General features: G+C 36.3%; 1 protein-coding gene across 4 annotated transcripts in view; it reads right to left on the bottom strand.

The window, feature by feature from the left end:
* Window positions 1–888: 888 nt before the first annotated feature.
* The window catches only part of LOC144970030 (uncharacterized), a 586,145-nt gene continuing 568,084 nt past the window's right edge, over window positions 889–18,949 (bottom strand). For all 4 annotated transcript variants that reach the window (XM_078909209.1, XM_078909210.1, XM_078909208.1 and 1 more), the window contains 10 exons: window positions 18,911–18,949; window positions 17,564–17,614; window positions 14,392–14,544; window positions 12,681–12,791; window positions 11,979–12,128; window positions 10,841–10,978; window positions 9,915–10,037; window positions 9,241–9,486; window positions 7,122–8,620; window positions 889–6,285 (listed from right to left, as the gene is read on the bottom strand). The exon at window positions 18,911–18,949 is cut by the window's right edge and continues 57 nt beyond it. In XM_078909209.1, coding sequence (XP_078765335.1) covers window positions 6,276–6,285; window positions 7,122–8,620; window positions 9,241–9,486; window positions 9,915–10,037; window positions 10,841–10,978; window positions 11,979–12,128; window positions 12,681–12,791; window positions 14,392–14,544; window positions 17,564–17,614; window positions 18,911–18,949 — 2,520 coding nt within the window. In that variant the 3' untranslated portion in view covers window positions 889–6,275. The remainder of the gene's footprint in view (window positions 6,286–7,121; window positions 8,621–9,240; window positions 9,487–9,914; window positions 10,038–10,840; window positions 10,979–11,978; window positions 12,129–12,680; window positions 12,792–14,391; window positions 14,545–17,563; window positions 17,615–18,910) is intronic.

An 18,949-nucleotide genomic window follows, 5' to 3' on the forward strand; every position in this document is an offset into this window, starting at 1 on the left:
AAATTTTGATCTTTTAATAGTGCAATATCCACCAAATTTTTGTCGTTGATTTCACATACTCTCTGACACTTTGTCACTCTAATGAAATAAATAATAAAACACGCCTAGAGCCTGCATTATATAGCGGGAAAAGCTGTGCTGAATAAATGTGCACTTTTATTATGATTATTAAATGTATATTATGTTATGTTATATATTTCGTAATTGTTTTTTAAAACAACTTGAACTAACTATTGGTTTTTGGAGAAATCATGGTTTTAGCATGTGTAAGTCCTTCATAACTATAACCAAAATTAGAGGTGCCTAAATGAGCCAATAAAATGGAGAGAAAAATAGAGTGAGTAATTGTGACTCATATATAAGGGAAAAGTTTTGCGTGGGGTTCCAACAACTTTGTGTGGGGTTCCAACAACTTTGTGTGGGGGGATTCCAACAACTTTGTCTGGGGTTCCAACAACTTTGTGTGGGGTTCCAACAACTTTGTGTGGGGTTCCAACAACTTTGTGTGGGATTCCAACAACTTTGTGTGGGGTTCCAGCAACTTTGTGTGGGGGATTCCAACAACTTTGTGTGGGGGATTCCAACAACTTTGTGTGGGGGATTCCAACAACTTTGTGTGGGGGATTCCAACAACTTTGTGTGGGGGATTCCAACAACTTTGTGTGGGGGATTCCAACAACTTTGTGTGGGGTTCCAACAACTGTAAGCACATACAGATGAATGACAAATCATGCGCCCAGAAACCCTTGAAATTAAACATAACAAACTGTTGTAAGCACATACAGATGAATGACAAATCATGCGCCCAGAAACCCTTGAAATCAAACATAACAAAGTGTTGTAAGCACATACAGATGAATGAAAAAGCAATCAACAAGACCAGACACCTTTTATTATAGTAAATTTTTATTTGTCTGTATTATTCCAAATGACATGAGATAACATTGTCTTGCCTACGGTAGCTGTAGAAATAGAGATGAGACAAAAAGAACAGTGTATATTCTTCGTGATTGCGATGGGTTTGTGGTTTCAAAATATTATAACAACATAATCTTGTCAGCTGTACAATAATGTTATGCTTTATTTCCGGCATCAATATAATTTCATTTTTTAAAAATGCTCCATTATTGTATTTTTCATGTGTAGAATGGAATAATTAATAATGATAATAATAATAATGATAACAAAAGTAATAAAAGTAATAATAATGAAAGATAATTCATGATAAGAGTATAGAAAGGGACTGATATGATATGACGTCATTATGTGTGTATCGATCAATAATTTAAAAAGTATTCCTACCTCTATAATAATATATACAATAATATACAACAAAAAAAAAACCCAACAAAACTATAAAGTGTGTGTAGATTTAGTATTATACAATTAACAACACGAGGCTTACTTTAGTAAATACATGAAACACACTCATAACACTACACACTTGCTATCTCACACCGTGCACGCCCAGTGTGTAAAGCTCTCAGCATGACACATTGATTAATCTAATAACACTAATACCTTTCATTCTGTGCCAACTCAAATTAACCCATCTCATATAACTTCAGTGAATCAATAATCTTTATTTATATCTTCAACTCCCGCCAATCTAATGAACCGTTCATTTTCCGTGAGATTTGCTGGCTTTTTAAATCACAGTGGCTCAGCGGTTCGGTCTTTGCTTCGTACCCGAAAGGCACAGAGTTCAGATCACCCACCTCCGCACGCTCTGTGTTGCCTTGAGCAAGTCACCTCGCCCTAGTTCAATTTGCGGCGCTGCACTGCACTGCGGCTGATGCCTGGGTTATTCCAGTCTTCCCTTGGAATTGACCCTAGATACAAATTTCCCCTGTGGGATGAATAAAGGGAATTTTGTATTGTAATATATGTGACCAATGTCCTAAAAACGATTGATTTTGCAGCATAAAAATGAATAAATAATGAAACTAGTTTATTCAGGGGTTTCGGAAACCGTTTTAGATTTAAGTTCACTTTTTGACATAGTATTGACCAGATTGAGACGGTGGGTCACAATAATTACAACAACACAATAATAATACTAATAATAACGAGAAGATTACAACTCACAGTACAGTAAAATGCTTTGTTTCTGACATTGACATTTTAGTCATGTAACTTAATGAATACACATTAACATATTTGAGAATACTTCTATTACATTTCATAGAGTTATCCTTTAAAACAAGGTATGTCATTTCTAACTTATAGTGCATTAATTATATCTAGATTTAATTCACGGATCTCTAATATTATTGTTTTGTTTGTTTTTTTGTTTTTAAGGGTTTTACGGCGCTTGCAACACATTCAGGTTATATCAGCGCCAGTAAAAAGGAAGAAAATGGGATAGTAAAAAGTTCTAGAATTACAATTAAAGCACCCAAGAAAAAGTAAGACAAAGGGGAACTGAGAACAAATAGGGATCAGATGTAGATTCCAAGAGCATACCACCAATGTACTTAGTTTGAAATCACCTACAAGTCTCATCCAGGCACAAGCACAAAATCCAACAAAGAGGAATACACTCAAATGCTTACATTATACATTCAAAATAAAAATAATAATACATAACAGAGAGATGATTTACAAGGAAAAAAATATCATCTCCCAAAACAATAACTATGCATTTGACTGTTTCCCTCCCAGCTAGGACTCCGGCCAGAGCCAGGACAAAACCAAGTAATCCCATTCCAAGACAAAGACAGAAAGCATGTTGGAAAACAGATATAAGGGGATAGAAGACGCAGTATGTACCTCCCTGCCCGCTATGAGAGGTCAGGATCCCCACCCAGTCTCTAATATTAGTTCCTGCAAGAACTTAGCAAGCGTTAAGTAAAATTCCTCTTTAAAATTATTTTTACAAATAAATTAAAATAATAATAATAATAGATCTTTATTGTCCATAAATATGGCAATTTGTCATTTAGTTACACTTGTTATAATGTTAAACGATAACTAAGATTGAACAGATATTTCACTCCTACTTATTTTCTCTCTCTCTCTCTCTCTCTCTCTCTCTCTCTCTCTCTTTCTTTCTTTCTTTCTTTCACACGTGCAATATACACAACATAAACATATTCATTTCGTTTTCAATTCGTTACGATTGTGGCAATTCGACACCAAAAATTATCATCATTATCAATTGGTCAGTTAATCTTACATTAAATAAATTAATCAGTTAATCAGTCAACGAATCAATCCTTGGTTTTTCTGTACCATATGAAATATTCAAAATTTTTATTGCTGATGGAACGAACGTTGATTTATACTTGTTAGTTCTACATTTAATCTGACAAAACCTTCTCCCAATTAAAATTATAGTCATGTTCGTTGCATTCAACAACAACTTGGATTATGCGAGACCCAACAACTTCATAGTATGTAAGGCATTTTTTGAATATTAAACCTGTACAGACCTAGTTGTTAAACTTTGGATTCAGTATTATTTTACCATCTTTCTTGTTACTAACACTGAAATGACCTAAAATTATTGTATTTCCCGGTAAAAACTTTATAATAAACACTTCAAACAAATCTTTCTGTTTAAATATAAAATGTCTCTAGCTGATCAGGTTCAAAAAGAATATCTTCTTTATTAAAAGTCACATTTTTTATCAGAATTGTAACCACAAATTATGACTTGAAACGTCAAGCTCTAAAGTTCTAAAGTCCTAAGAAACCCGTACCAATTACCATATACATTGTAGAACTTAATTTGGTAAATCTTATGACAATGTATTACCGGATCGGATCCTGTATGCGTCATTTGATAGGATAACTTAAACAGCAAGCTTGAATGGGATAAATTTTCTAGTGGATAAAAATAAAAATAATAATAAAGTAAAAACGGAATGCCATTAAAAATCACATTTAAGTTTAGTAATAACAACAGAGATATCACATAAAACTCGAAACAATGTGTATTTTGTTTTTTAAAAGCAAAACAACAAAACAAATTAGATTTGGAAAAAAAAAAAGATTAAAATAGTGACAAAAAAATGTTCCTTTAGAATTACAAAAAAAAAAAAATTCATTGAATCAAACAAATTCATTCACTCGCAAGAGTGAAAACTTTTGAAGACTGACAATGTCAGCTTGTTTGGAGATATCACAGTGAAAAGACACAAAACATTCTGTCTTATGTGTTGAATCAACAAATATTGTAAATATATGCAAACGTTCAGACTAATTTAAAATGCACCAATCAGCATAGAGGCGTGCTACATGACAAAATACAGCAGTCATTTATTGATGTTTGAACTTTTTGCCAACTTGAGTTCCCAAAGAAATATTAATCTGTACTGTCGATATTGTCAATTGTCAAATAAGGCCAATAAGTCAACTGGTTTCCATTGTCAATTTCATCTGCTATCAATGGCGCGTCCCAACTGTCAAACTAACAAGCCTTTTGAAATGGTAGTGGAATCCTGATAGAGCGAATACCTCTGGATGAGAAACATTGTGACTTTATTCAACGGAATACACACGCATATAATGGACAGAAAAATTTGGGATCGACCGAATACACTTGGATAATGAAAATTTTGTATCGACAAGACGTGTTAACTTAAAGCAGATTCCATGGTAATGTTTACAAACCAGTAAATTTATAATAGCATCCTTAAGCCCAAAGGTATCGTAATCTCTCATAGACTCATAGCCTGATATGCTTGTGAATACATTGATATCAATGTAATGATAAACTAACATTTGGCTAAAAATCAAACAACAAAATTAGGATATGTATCAATTTAATCCCGTATATCCAAATGTCGGGTTGAACTCGGGTTAAACTCGGTTAACAATATAACACCCACACCCCTTCTTTTTTTTTACCAATAAAAACAGAAAGGAAAAAATATCCACAACAACTCCACTCTACTCCACGCCCAGATTCTCTCTCTCTCTCTCTGTCTATATATCAATCTTTCTCTCTTCGCTATCTCTCTCATACACGCACACACATACACACACACACACACACAGATATTTTTCTGTATGTCCAAATCCTTAAGGTGACTGTGATCTCAGGACTGTTTTGATATTAGGACACTTGATAATGGTATCAAAATGGGTAAACTTTTATATGTTACGAAACCAAACACACGTGGCTCAACTCCAATCACACCATCTCATTAGGACGCTTGCTATTGGTGTGAAAATGGATCAACTTTTCAATTCATACAAAAACACGTCGCTCAACTAGAATCACACCATCCATTAAGACACTTGATCAAAATGGTTAATCTTTTCATTCTTTCAAACTCGCATGGCTCAACAACTCCCATCACACAATTCATCATATCTTAGATTATTAGTCTATAAAAACAATACAAAACTTGTATACATTGTAATCGTAATATATACCTATATATACAACATGTTACATTGTATTTTATATCATTGATAATGCTGCACCCATTATTGACTGGGAAATGATTTCCGGTTTCTAGGCAGTTGTCATTCAACCACTGTCTTCATCACGTGGTATAACTCATTCATTGCAATGATGACCTGTGCTCCTAAAGCACAAAATATTTATACATCTCTTGTAATGCGTAACATAGCTGAAAAATGATTTCTCTACTTTTCCCCTCTAAATGACTGAATTTTCCTGCCATTGCGTATTGTATTCGAAAATGAGACAAAAATAATCCGTTGGGATATTTTCTTAACCTTCTCATGTCTGCTGATCAGTGATGAAAATAAAACATCAAAGACAAGAACAATGAAAGGGGAACTACTCTTACTTTCCTTTCATAAGACAAAGAGGAAAACAATGCATGGTCTTTGGAGTCCCAAGAGTTCCTCGGTGGAAAACCAACAAAGGGTAATGGAAGCAAGACAAATAAAAATAATAAAAAAGATTGGTCCTTTGAATGATAATTTGTTTTAACTACTTTTCATGCTAGGGTTGAAAATAAAACAAAGGTTGTTCTGGTTGAATTGCATCCATTTTTGGTATATTCTTTGTTGTGATAAAGATACAGATCCATGAGGTGGTACACGCTACCGTTATCTCCATGAATCGAAAGAAGGGCTTGAAATTAAGGCCATATTGTTTCAATGAAAATCCGTATAATCCTGACTGGGATTTTAGAAATAGAGTTGCACCACGAATATATATTTCCACGAATCTTTCTGATCCCTGAATCCATTGTCATGTCATCAGTACGAAGAGTTGACTCTATGAGGAGACAGGAGATGAATTCTTGAAGACTGGTTAGATATAAGAACTGACAGGAAACCTTGTATCCTTACACTTCCCTGTGGAAATTCAAATAAAATATAAATAATTAATTGATTTGAAAATGTCTCAGCTTTATGAATTTGATCTAAATTGCTCTTTCTTCCTTCAAACTAAAATGATATGTGATTGAAATACTTCAATCTGAAAAGGCATGCATGAAAAAGATAAATCAAGAAAGAATAACAAACAAAATCCCAAAAATTCAGTCTGGCTCGACTGGGGATCAAACCTCAAACCTTCTGATTACAAGTCAAATGTGCTACCATAGTCTATGGTAACACAGCTGACCAGTAATCAGAAGGTCAGATTCGATCTCCAGGTGAGGTAGGCTGATTTATTCTTGTTCTTTCTGCTTTGTGTGGCACTGTTTCATAAACACCTTTTTAGACTTTTGTCTTACAATGACAATCTGCTCCCTAGAGACTTCTACAAATTGGGGTCTTGATTTTGACTTCTATGTTAGTGTACTTGGCAACTTGTATGGTATTATGTGGGTAAATATTAATAAACATTCTATTATTGAAAAGCAGTTGCAGCATTCATATAGGATGAATAATATATACATATGGTCTCTCTATCTCTCTCTCTCTCTCTCTCTCTCAATCTCTCTCTCTCTCTCTCTCTCTCTCTCTCTCAATCTCTCTCTCTATCTCTCTCTCTCTCTATCTCTCTCTCTCAATCTCTCTCTCTCTATCTCTCTCTCTCTCAATCTCTCTCTCTCAATCTCTCTCTCTCTATCTCTCTCTCTCTCAATCTCTCTCTCTATCTCTCTCTCTCTCTCTCAATCTCTCTCTCTCTCTCTCTCTCTCTCTCTCTCACAACAGCTATATTTGATAATGTTAATGCTACTTACGAAGATTCGATGTTGGCATCGTATAAAATTTGCTGTTTTAGTCGTTTCATCTTCATGATGTCTGCATGCGTCAATTTCCTGTGGTAGTTTTCCACTGTCATGGCAACGGATGCTACCCCATCCTCCATCTGACTCACGTGGAGACTGTTAGAAAATGTGGCTGCCAGGTCAGAGGTTGATTTAGACTTGGACTGCTTACTCTGAGGGCAAAGTTCAGATCCAGCGTTATCATCCTCATTATCATTACTATCGTCGTCGTCTTCGTTGTTCGAATCATCATTATTATTATCACTAAAACGGGAATTTGTGTGCTTGGATGATGATTTCTCTTGATTGATTCGATTGTTATTGGCTGTGTGAATATCCATCGCACTGGGTCGTATCGTGCTTACATTTCCCCTCCCGTTACCAGCAGATGGGGTGGTAGAGTTATTGTTGTTATTGTACATTCCCTCCCCTTCTTCAGTGATGTTGCTCTCCAAATTCAAGTGAAGAGAGCCTGTGGAACTAACCCCACTAGATGATGGTATGCTCAGAATCGAATCGGAACTGAACATTTTGGAACCCAAGTTTTTCTCATCCTCCATATTAACATCAGCTCTCATGGATAACCGTTTGTGTATGCTGGTATCCTTGTCCACTTTCTCCTGGTTCTTAATGTCCTCGATCGCATCAGCTGTGTGGTAACGTTTCTCATTACGGGAAACCCTTCTTGAATTGAGCTTAATTCTGGATATATCGTCATCGAAAACGCTGCTATGATCTGACGATATCGAAGTTTGAGATGTATAGGGGTAAGAACTGTCTGGAGACGAGAGTTGGTTGAATGAGGACATAGGAACACCACCTTGACGACTACGGTGATCTGCATCTTCCACAACGAAATTGAAATTTTCTTCACTGTCCGTGTGATTGAACATAGGGTTATGTGGGTGGGGCTGGGAGTGGGTGTGTTGGTGGATGATGGAATGGGATGGATTCATACCTCCACCCGCCTGTATTATGGAGTCTTGGGGGAATACGGGGACAGAGTTACACGATTGCACGGTTCGATGAGGATGATGGTGTTGCCTATATTGAACTTGACCTGGGACTGCGTCGGGGTAGGAGGTACTAGAGGCATTGGGAATTAAAACGTTTTGATCAGTAGGTGTTGGGACAAATTTGCCTGAGCCGTTATTAACATTTTGTGCAGAAGAGGACGAAGAAGATTGAAGTTGTTCTAAATTGCTGGATGATGCGCTGTTATTATGCAGTCTGTTTTGAATGTCGCCTGTAGAACTACAGCGTCCTATGGGGGTTGGATCGGGGGCAAGAAGATTGGGGACGAAATAGTCAGTGGATTCTAGACTCTCAGATCTTGGGATCCCTGTTGCATCCAGTCCTTGGTTCAGGGCACTCAAGGGAGTGTACTCCACTTCCTCCTGAATAGGAATGGCTGAGGCACGCATACGTTCTAATTCAGCACTTTCTTCGATCTTCCGCCTCTTGTAGTCTTTCTGTGAATGCATAAGAAGAACAAAAAGATAGTTTACAAGGTTGAAAAACTAATACTGAATTTTTCACGAATAGAATATAATATTTACAATTGAGTTATGCCTCATTACCATCTCATTCTGGTCAGAAATTAAATCTTTCACAATCATCAAAAACCCATGGAAATTTATAAAGGGGTAATTTGAACTATAAATAGCCACTCAAAAACAAAATTTTATTTCTTTGTGCAAATTTCCAAAAGCCATGCAGAAAAAGAAAAAAAAAAAAAAGGAAACAAAGAAACAAACTAAATGCCTATAAAAATAAACATTTCACAAAAACCACAAAAAGTGAGTTTTCTATCTCAATTGGGGCAAAAACCAAGAAGTCACATTTCAGGACAATGAAAGATAGAAGACGCAGCAAATGACCTCCCTGCCCCTCATAAAAAGATGAAGAATTCCTATTCTAAAAACAAACAACATAACTATCGTGCCATAAGGATAATCAATTCCTTTTCCTTTAACAGTTTGTAGAAAGCCAAATGGACTGCAACACATCTAAATAGAGCATTGGTACGTAAAGGTCAAGGTCATTTGTTATTGAAAACACTCAACCCCCCTTTCCCCATCTCGCCACTAACCTGAGCCTCCCTAAACCGTTCCATCCAGGCCTTGATGACGGAGACATCCCCGTGGAAGGTGTAGGCTGATATGGGCACGTGGTACTCGTTCATGTATATGAGCAGGAAGGAACCCTTGTCCTTCAACTCGTGGAGCACCAATTGGTCCAGCCGCATTGGGGGACGAATGACCTTGAACCTGTCCATCTTCCGGTTAGACTTGCAGATGAGGATGAGGTCAGTGAAGAGCAGGATGTCTACCTCAATCTACGAAAGAGAGAGAGATAGTGACGCTGTTTACAATAACTTTTTAAAAATTGTTTCAATTTTATAAACCTTCACTATAACCAACACTGATTTCAATACTACTACTACTACCACTACTACTACTACTACTACTACTACTACTACTACTACTACTACTACTACTACTACTACTACTACTACTACTACTAATAATAATAATAATAATAATAATAATAACTGTCATGGAATTTTGGAGAGAGAAAGACATTAACAGATAAGATGACCTTTGGCCTTTGGCATACTTTTCACTCTTATATGACATTTTAGGTTTAAGAACTTTTTAATGACAAACATCTTTTCAATCTAGAGTTAGAGTTGTCTTTCTTGATTTTAAAGTAAAGTTGAAAAAGAAATCAAAACATTGATAATATAAGCCATGATATCGGTACCTTGGCAGTTTGAGCTTCTTTCATCCTAAGTGTGGATTTATACAGTTGGTTCCTGGGTTGGCCATCTCGGAATCCTTGCATTGGTGCCAGGAGGTTGAAGTTGCCATTGAACTCTTGGACAATCTGGTAAACCAAAAAAAGATGGGGGGAAAAATCACATTGATCAATGCATGGAAAAACAGGGCTTGCTTGATTATTATTTCAGTTAAAAGATGTGATGCAAGGCAATTTAGTCGTACCCAATATTATCCCCTATGCATGGAATGAGGTTCCTTTTATGCGGCTATGTGGTCTAGTGGTATGGCACTCACTTTCGGGATCGGAAGGTCCTGGGTTCGAGCCTCGCTCGGCACATAGTTGAGTTCTTGGAGAAGGCTCTTTACTCACATTCTCTCACCATACTCGGGTGTAAAATGAGTACCTGGCCGTTAATAAGATCTCTGTCAGAAACCCCCCCCCCCCCTGTAATATCGCCTAAAAGGCGTTATGTCCCGTCCTACATGTTAAATGTTGCTGTTGACCAGGGACCCCTTGTAAAGCGCTTTGAGCACGTTTAGTGGATATTGCGCTATATAAAAGCTCAATTTTTTTTTTTTTTTTTTTGTATAGGTGATTCTTGGGGAGGAAATAACCACCTAGCACTTCATAAATTTTGTATCAAATCACCTTCCAAGTTCATCATTGAGATTGGCTCAAGTAACACATACAGATACAGATAGTACAGATAGTAACAAATACAGATACAGATAGAGTAACACATACAGATACAGATAGAGTAACACATACAGATACAGATAGTAACACATACAGATACAGATAGAGTAACACATACAGATACAGATAGAGTAACACATACAGAGACAGATAGTAACACATACAGATACAGATAGAGTAACACATACAGATACAGATAATGTATTTCTTACCTTAGCACACTCATCATTGGGTGCCTCTATGGCGTCGTAGTTGTCGATCGTTTTCCTGATGGCCTCTAGTTTTTCGTAGTCCTCCCTCCGCTGGAGACTGGTATTGGCTGCCCAGCATAGTTTGTCTACAGCCACGATCTGGGAATGGATGGACACATGTTGAGACAGTTATAATAATAATATGTAATAAGCCAAATAATAAATGGATTAAACTATATATTATATATATCATAATTATATAAATATATAATAAACAATTAAGTGATTAATATATATCATATATATATATCATAATTATATAAATATATAATAAACCAAATAATAAGAAGATTAAATTATATTAATTATATATATATATATATATATATATATATATAATATATATTATATATAAATATATATAATATATATATATATATATATAATATATATATATATATATATAAACCAAATAATAAGTGGATTAAAATAGATATTAATATACACACAAGCTTTTCAATAGTCCACTAATATGCTCAAAATGCTTTTCAAGGGATCCAAAGCCAACCGCAACACTTAACATGAGTCCTGGCGTTTTGCAAATTTTAAGACAATCCTTATTAAATTCCTAAATAATCAGACAAGTGACAACACACTAATTGCAATGCCTTCTTTATTAGATCAAAACACCAAACACACAGTCAAAATAGCATCAATACTTAATATATTTTATTATATGAAAGGATATTATGTATGGTAATGTTATCATTCACTGACCATATCCCGGATAAGGTTCTTGACCAATAAACGTTTAAGGTTACATATAGTTTTGTGTATGTACGTAATATCTGGCTGGCGGATGTTGTGAGTATTTATCGTAAACGCATATCATCAATACTTAATATATTTTATTATATGAAATGATATATGCATGGTCATATTATTAGCATTCACTGACCATATCCCGGATAAGGTTCTTGACCAATAAATGTTTAAGGTTACACATAGTTGTGTGTGTGTGTGTGTGTGTGTGTACGTGATATCTGGCTGGCGGATGCTGTGAGTATTTATCGTAAACGCATATCATCAATACTTAATATCGTTTTATTATATGAAATGATAATGATATATGATAATAATAATATCATCACCCACTGACCATATCTCGGATGTGGTTCTTGACCAATTCGTTCTCCGTGTGCTTGAGAACGGCCTGCAGCAGGAGGGAATATTTGAGCAGTCGTTGCATCGGCTTCACCATGATGTCGGCCATTTTAAGGCGATTGCATTGTTTCTGGGTCTCAGCCCACTGTGGGAATCAATTAAATAGAGATTGGGAATAGATTGGCAAAAATAATAAAAAAAAAAATTATTGCAAAATAATTGTACATGTCAAATGATATATATATATATATATATATATATATATATAAACGGTTATAATGATGATGATGATGCTGATAATGACGACGATGATGATGATGATGATGATGATAATATAATAATAATAATAATAATAATAATAATAATAATAATAATAATAATAATAAGACTAATAGTTATAGTACTACTACTACTACTACTACTACTACTACTACTACTACTACTACTACTACTACTACTACTACTACTACTACTACTACTACTAATAATAATAATAATAATAATAATAATAATAATAATAATAACATCATTAACAATACCAAACAACAATTACATTCTAAATGTTATGTCATATTCCAGTTTACTACTACCTACTATCTAAGTGTATCACACCTCCTATGAGATACAAAGACATAATTTGGCAATGTTCAATGACAATGTCTATAACTTCATCTAGATAGATAATCCAACAACTTACGGATATAAAACTTTTGAAGAGTTCTCCATTTTCTGTACAGGACTTGACGTACTCAAGGCAAGACTTGTGTTCTATAACATATTTGAAGTACACTTGGAACATGTTGGGGAACTGGTTGGAAACAAAGAGAAGAATAGATGGTTAGAATTTGACGTCACTCAGGTCTTTGTTATTGTTTTTTTTTTTTTTTTTTTTTTTTTTTTGCCATCCGCGTTCATGAGTAATACGATTCAATAGTCTGATGTCACGCAACGGCGGCCATCTTGGTTCTAAACAAAGAAAATCATTACTTTTTATTTTTCATGCTGGCTAGAACTTTTCATATGCCTTGTGATCAGAATGTGTAAAAGTCAAAACATGATCAAATTTATGTGTTTTTTTTCCTCTGGATACCCTTTATGCCCGCCGGAGAAATATTTCATACGCCATTGTTCCGATAGTTTAGAGCCAGTGTTACTAAGTTACCATGCGTCATTAGGAAGGAAGTGACGTTACGACCGTTGAAGACTATTCTCACTAAACTGTATTAACCAGACTATGAAAGTTCAAGATTACACATAGTTTTGTGTTTTGGTCCGTTATACTTCCGGATGGCAATGTTGTGAGCTTCTTAGCCAAGCGCGTACTATCTATAGATAGTTCGAAGATGACGTCACTCAGGTCTTTGTTATTGTTTTTTTTTTTTTTTTTTGCCATCCGCGTTCATGAGTAATTCTCACTAAACTGTATTAACCAGCTTTTTATTCTCTATTGTCTTCTGGCACTTTTCTACTCACTTCATCTCTTGTTGTTATCAACATAAGTGCCTGCTCCACTCACTTTTCTGAATTAACTATGAACGTTCATGGTTACACATAGTTTTGTGTGTTGGTCCGTTATAATGGCAATGTTATGAGCTTCTTAGCCAAGCGCATTCTATACTATCTATAAGACATCATTCGTCAAACGAATTATAATATGATTATGTGGACTCATTAGAAAACAATAGACACACGAATTGTTAGCTTCACTTTACGTGATTCAAAATGGCTGATTATACACAACGTTGTTTGTAAAATAAAAATAACGTAAAATAAAACAAAATAAAATTCCCGTTATTCATCCAAAAAGGGAAATTTGGGTCTGTAGGGTCTAGTCCAAGGGAAGACTGGAATAACCTAGGTGCCAGCCGCAGAGCAGCGCCGCAAATTGAGCTGTGGCAGGGTCGGCTGATCGATCTCGGTACCTTTCGGGTACGAAGCAAAGACCGTACCGCTGAGCCGCGCTGCCCCTGAAGTTATAGTGGAGGTTTATAAAAAAAACTGTCTTTTGAAATTGTTGATCTCTCTCTCTCTCTCTCTCTCTCTCTCTCTCTCTCTCTGTCTCCCTCCCTCTCCCTCTCTCTCTCTCCCTCCCCTCTCTCTCTCTCTCTCTCTCTCTCTGTGTCTCTCTCTCTCTCTTTCTCTCTCTCACTCTCTTTCTTTCTTTCTCTCTCTCATTCTCTCTTTCTCTCTCTCTCTCTCTCTCTCTTTCTCTCTCTTCCCTCCTTCCAAACTCTTTGATATCTCCTCCCTCTAGCTATCCTTCTCCCTTTTCCACAGACCACGCACGATATTGGCAGAGAGAGAGAGAGAGAGAGAGAGAGAGAGAGAGAGAGAGAGAGAGAGAGAGAGAGAGAGAGAGAGAGAGAGAGAGAGAGAGTATTAATATCTCAATCAATACAAGAACTCACATGGACTGTGAAAGCCTCTTTACACGACACAACATCGAGAGGTTGTCTGGATTTCCTCCCTTGTAATATCACGGGGAGGAGGTATTGCTGCCAAAAGAGGGCGTTGCATTCGTAGATTTTGTCTATGTTGCTGAACAAACGTTCTGTTTCAATCTGTCGAAATAAATTATTATGAAATATAAAATAGAGCTTTTATATAGCGCAATATCCACTAAAATGTGCTCAAAGCGCTTTACAATGGGTCCCTGGTCAACAGCAACATTTAACATGTAGGACGGGACGTGCCGCCTGTTAGGCGATATTACAATTTTTCGGACAAAGACAACACAATTAACGGCCATGTACTCATTTTACACCTGAGTACGGTGAATGTGAGTAAAGAGCCTTTTCCAAGGACTGAACTATGCGCCGAGCGCGAGACTCGAACCCTTCCGATCTGAAAGCGAGTGTCATACCACTAGATCACATAGCCGCACATATATATACAAATATATCCTTGACTTTTGACTCATAATACAAATAAAACAAAACACACACACAAAACACAACAAATAAGTTTGTGGTCGCTTTTGAGAGCGTGAGCAGTTCAGACCGATGCGCACAGGTTTGCAGGTCTGATAACCTAATTCAAATTCCATATGGACTCATTGTTGTCATGGAAATCTAAAAAAAAATAAAAGTGACACAAAATATTGTCATTACAACAATGTTAAAATAGGCCCATAAGTGAGTTCGGATGTCAGACCTGCATATATGTACACGTCGGTTCAGACATATTATTATTCGTTCTATTATATTCAGACCTTATTTCTGAGTACAGTGTTTTATTTCTCTCTACCCCCACCCCCCTCCCCTTTCCCTTTTCTGAAACAAAAAATTTGTGAGCCAAAATCAAAGACCCAAAAATATACGTATGTGTAGAATCAATTCTGTAGAATCAGACGAGCTATCTCTCAAAATACAAGTCATTTATTTATATGTTGTTTTCTTTTTCTTTTTTTTTTTTTCTTTTTTTTTTTTTTTTTTTTGAATGAGGGAAGGGGAGGAGCCAAATCAAAAACAAAATAAATTAAACCTGAAACAATTGAAAAAATAAATAATAAAAAGACCAAAAAAAAAAAAATAAAATAAAATAGAAAAAAGAAACAGAAATGAAAGAAAAACCGTCGGCCATGTCAAAGTCGTCCCAACAGTCGTGTCGTTTCATGTAACATCCAATCATGGTACGCCAAAGCCGTCCTCTGTTCATGCTGTCTATTCTCATTACGTCAAAAACAATAACGGCCCACTAGGCCCACTAACACGCTTTCTTTCTTTCTTCCTTCTTCTTGTGTCTGCCTAGCTTGTCCTCATTAAAATACCAACACCTCCTTAACCCAAATCCTAGACAAACCTGACTAGAAAGGCAGTATTGGTTCTACAAATCATGTTCATTGGTAACTTAAATTTCTCTCTCCCTCCCTCTCTCTCTGTCTTTCTCTCTCTCTCTCCCTTGCTCTATCTCTAACTCTTTCTCTCTATATATATCTCACCCTCTTTCTCTATCTCTCTCTTTCTCTCTCTCCCTATCTCTTTCTCTCTATCTATCTATCTATCTATCTATCTATCTCTCTATCTATCTCTTTTTCTCTCACTCTCTCTATCTATCTCTCTCTCTCTCTCTCTCTCTCTCTCTCTCTCTCTCTCTCTCTCTCTATGCACAAGATCTAACACACCACACTATCGTAAGCTAAACCATCCCCAAAGCGCCCTGCCATTCAAAACGAATCCCACAGGTCACTTCTTCCATTTTTTGTTTTTGTTCTTCTCCCTCGAGAAAGGAAACGCCCCCCTTGAGCCCAAACGTCAATCAAGATGGAATCCAAACCGAGGTTTGTAACGGTTTCCCCCACACATCATAACATTATCTACACACAAATCACACACAAAGCATGGGGATGACCGTGAAGAAAAGACCTCTGTACTGAGTACTGGGCATAATATAATACTGGGCTAAGCTGGGCGCTAGTCTATCAGTTGTTACAGGGATGTTACATAGGTAAATTGTAAACGACACCGATTTTAGATCAAGTCAAAGGTACTCTGACATCTTAAAAAGGAATGCTGTACACTACACACATAAACATTTAGCTCAAGTGCGAGTTATCACGACTCTATGACTTGAAAGATATCCAAAACAAGGGAATTCAAATGGAATGATGATGCTTTAAAAAAAAAAACAAAAAAAATAAAACAAAAAACAACACCCCCCCCCCCCCCAAAAAAAAAAACAAAAAAAACAACAACAAAAAAAACAAAAAAAAACAAAAACAAAAAACAAACAAAAAACAAAAAAAAACAACAACAAATAAACCAAGACAAGACACAAAAAAAAAGAAACAAAACAAAACAAAACAAGAACAGCAACAAAAAAAAAAACCTAACTCAACAAAACAAAAAACAAAAACATCCCCCCCCCCTTTCCTACAAACCTCCAGGAAAAAAGAGACACACCTCTCCGTGCCATCCTAAGATTCTATCGCCCAGGCATTCCATGGAGATATAATATTAAAGCTGATCCATCAAACCAACGTCTGATATCATTGGATCAGATACCGCCCCCCCCCCCCCCCCCCCCACCCTTCCTTTTCCACCTCCCTGTGTTTTGCCCAAGTGAGCAAGTTCTGAGAGTCGTAATGATGGATGTTGCAGAATATTTAAAAAAAAAAAAACAACAAAAAAGTATTAACATTTCACCCGACGTGCATTTATTTGCAGGTCTGATAACCCAATTCCTCATAGGCTCATTGTTGTAATGGAAATATTTTTTAAGGCTAAGAAGCTCACAACATTGCCACCCGGAAGTATAACGGATCAACACATAAAAGTATGTGTAACCATGAACCTTTATAGTCTCGTTCATACAGTTTAGTGAGAAGTACTCATAAACCTGAGTGACGTCATCTTCGTTCTATCTATAGCTAGTATGAAGTTGACGTCACTCGGGTCTTTGTTTTGTTTTGTTTTGTTTTTTGCCATCCACGTTTATGAGTAATTTTCACTTAACTGTATTATCCAGACTAAAAAAGTACATGATAACAGAATTGTGTGTATGTTGTCCGTTATACTTCCGGATAGCAATGTTGTGAGCTTCTTATCCAGACGCATACTATATATAAAGATAAAGACTCACCTCGTTGAGTAAACCTTCTTGCTGGATGTTGATGAGACAGTTTTGAAAGACCTGGAGTGGGGTTGAAAGGATATGGGGGTAGGGGGTACATTAAAATAAAATTATTTGGTAGGGAGGTGGATTATTAACTAAAAGTACGTTTACTGCAATTGTGATGACATTATTGATGATGATGATGGTTGTGGTGATGATGATGATGAGGATGACGATGGCGATGATAATGATAATGATAAATTTTAATATAAAACTAAAATGTCGTTCTGTTTTTATGTTTTTAAGGGTTTTACGGCGCTTGCAACACATTTAGGTTATATCAGCGCTAGTAAAAAGGAAGAAAATGGGATAGTAAAAAGTTCTAGAATTACAATTAAAGCACCCAAGAAAAAATAAGACATAGGGGAACTGGGAACAAATAGGGATCAGATGTAGATTCCAAGAGCACAATTAAAAAAGTACTAGTTTGAGATCACCTAAAAGTCTCACCCAGACACCAGCACAAGTTCCCACTAAGAGGAATACATTCAAATGTTTACAAATCATATGTTAAAAATACAAAATAACAATGCATAACAGAGAGATGATTTACAAAGAAAAAAAATATCATCTCCCAAAACTAACCATACTTTTGACTGTTTCCCTCTCAGCCAGGGTAAACGGCCAGGGTCTAGACAAAACCAAGTAATCTCATTCCAAGACAAAGACAGAAAGCATGTTGGAAAACAGATATAAGGGGATAGAAGACACAGTAAGTGCCTCTCTGCCCACTATGGGAAGTCAGGAACCCCACCCAGAACTAAAATGTTGACATCTGTGATAAATAGTGATAAAAATAGGACATGTTAGTACAATCGCTGATGTATTGCAAGTCTTGTAGGAACAAGAGAATGATGTGGAGTAGCAGAAGGAGATTAACCCTGTCCTTACCTCCTACAGGAAAATCGTCACATTCGTTACGATGCAACCAACAACTTTCTCATCTGATTATTCTTGTTTCTCATAAACTTCGAAGACAAGTTTGTTTATCATAGCCATAAAAACTTGACACTGTGTTGTAGAGCTCATTTTGCTGAACAATATTATGCATAGAATTTATTTGTTAATCTACAGTTTGAGTAAGAAAATTCTATTTTTGTATTGGGGGGACGTGAAGTTTTGGGGAAAATTCTGAAACTGTCCGGTAAGGAGAGAGTTAAAGGAGGAAAAGGAGGAGGAGCAGGAGGAGCAGGAGGAGGAGGAGGAGCAGGAGGAGGAGGAGGAGGAGGAGGAGGAGGAGGAGCAGGAGGACCAGGAGGAGGAGCAGGAGGAGGAGGAAGATGGCAAGAAGAGGAGACGGAATGTAATACTCACATCGATAATGACCCGGATTTGCCGTATGTAAGACACCTC

The sequence above is a fragment of the Berghia stephanieae genome, chromosome 4, assembly GCF_034508935.2.
Source record: "Berghia stephanieae isolate SIO BIC M18660-M18661 chromosome 4, UCSD_Bste_1.3, whole genome shotgun sequence".
NCBI classification, from domain to species: Eukaryota; Metazoa; Mollusca; class Gastropoda; order Nudibranchia; family Aeolidiidae; genus Berghia; species Berghia stephanieae.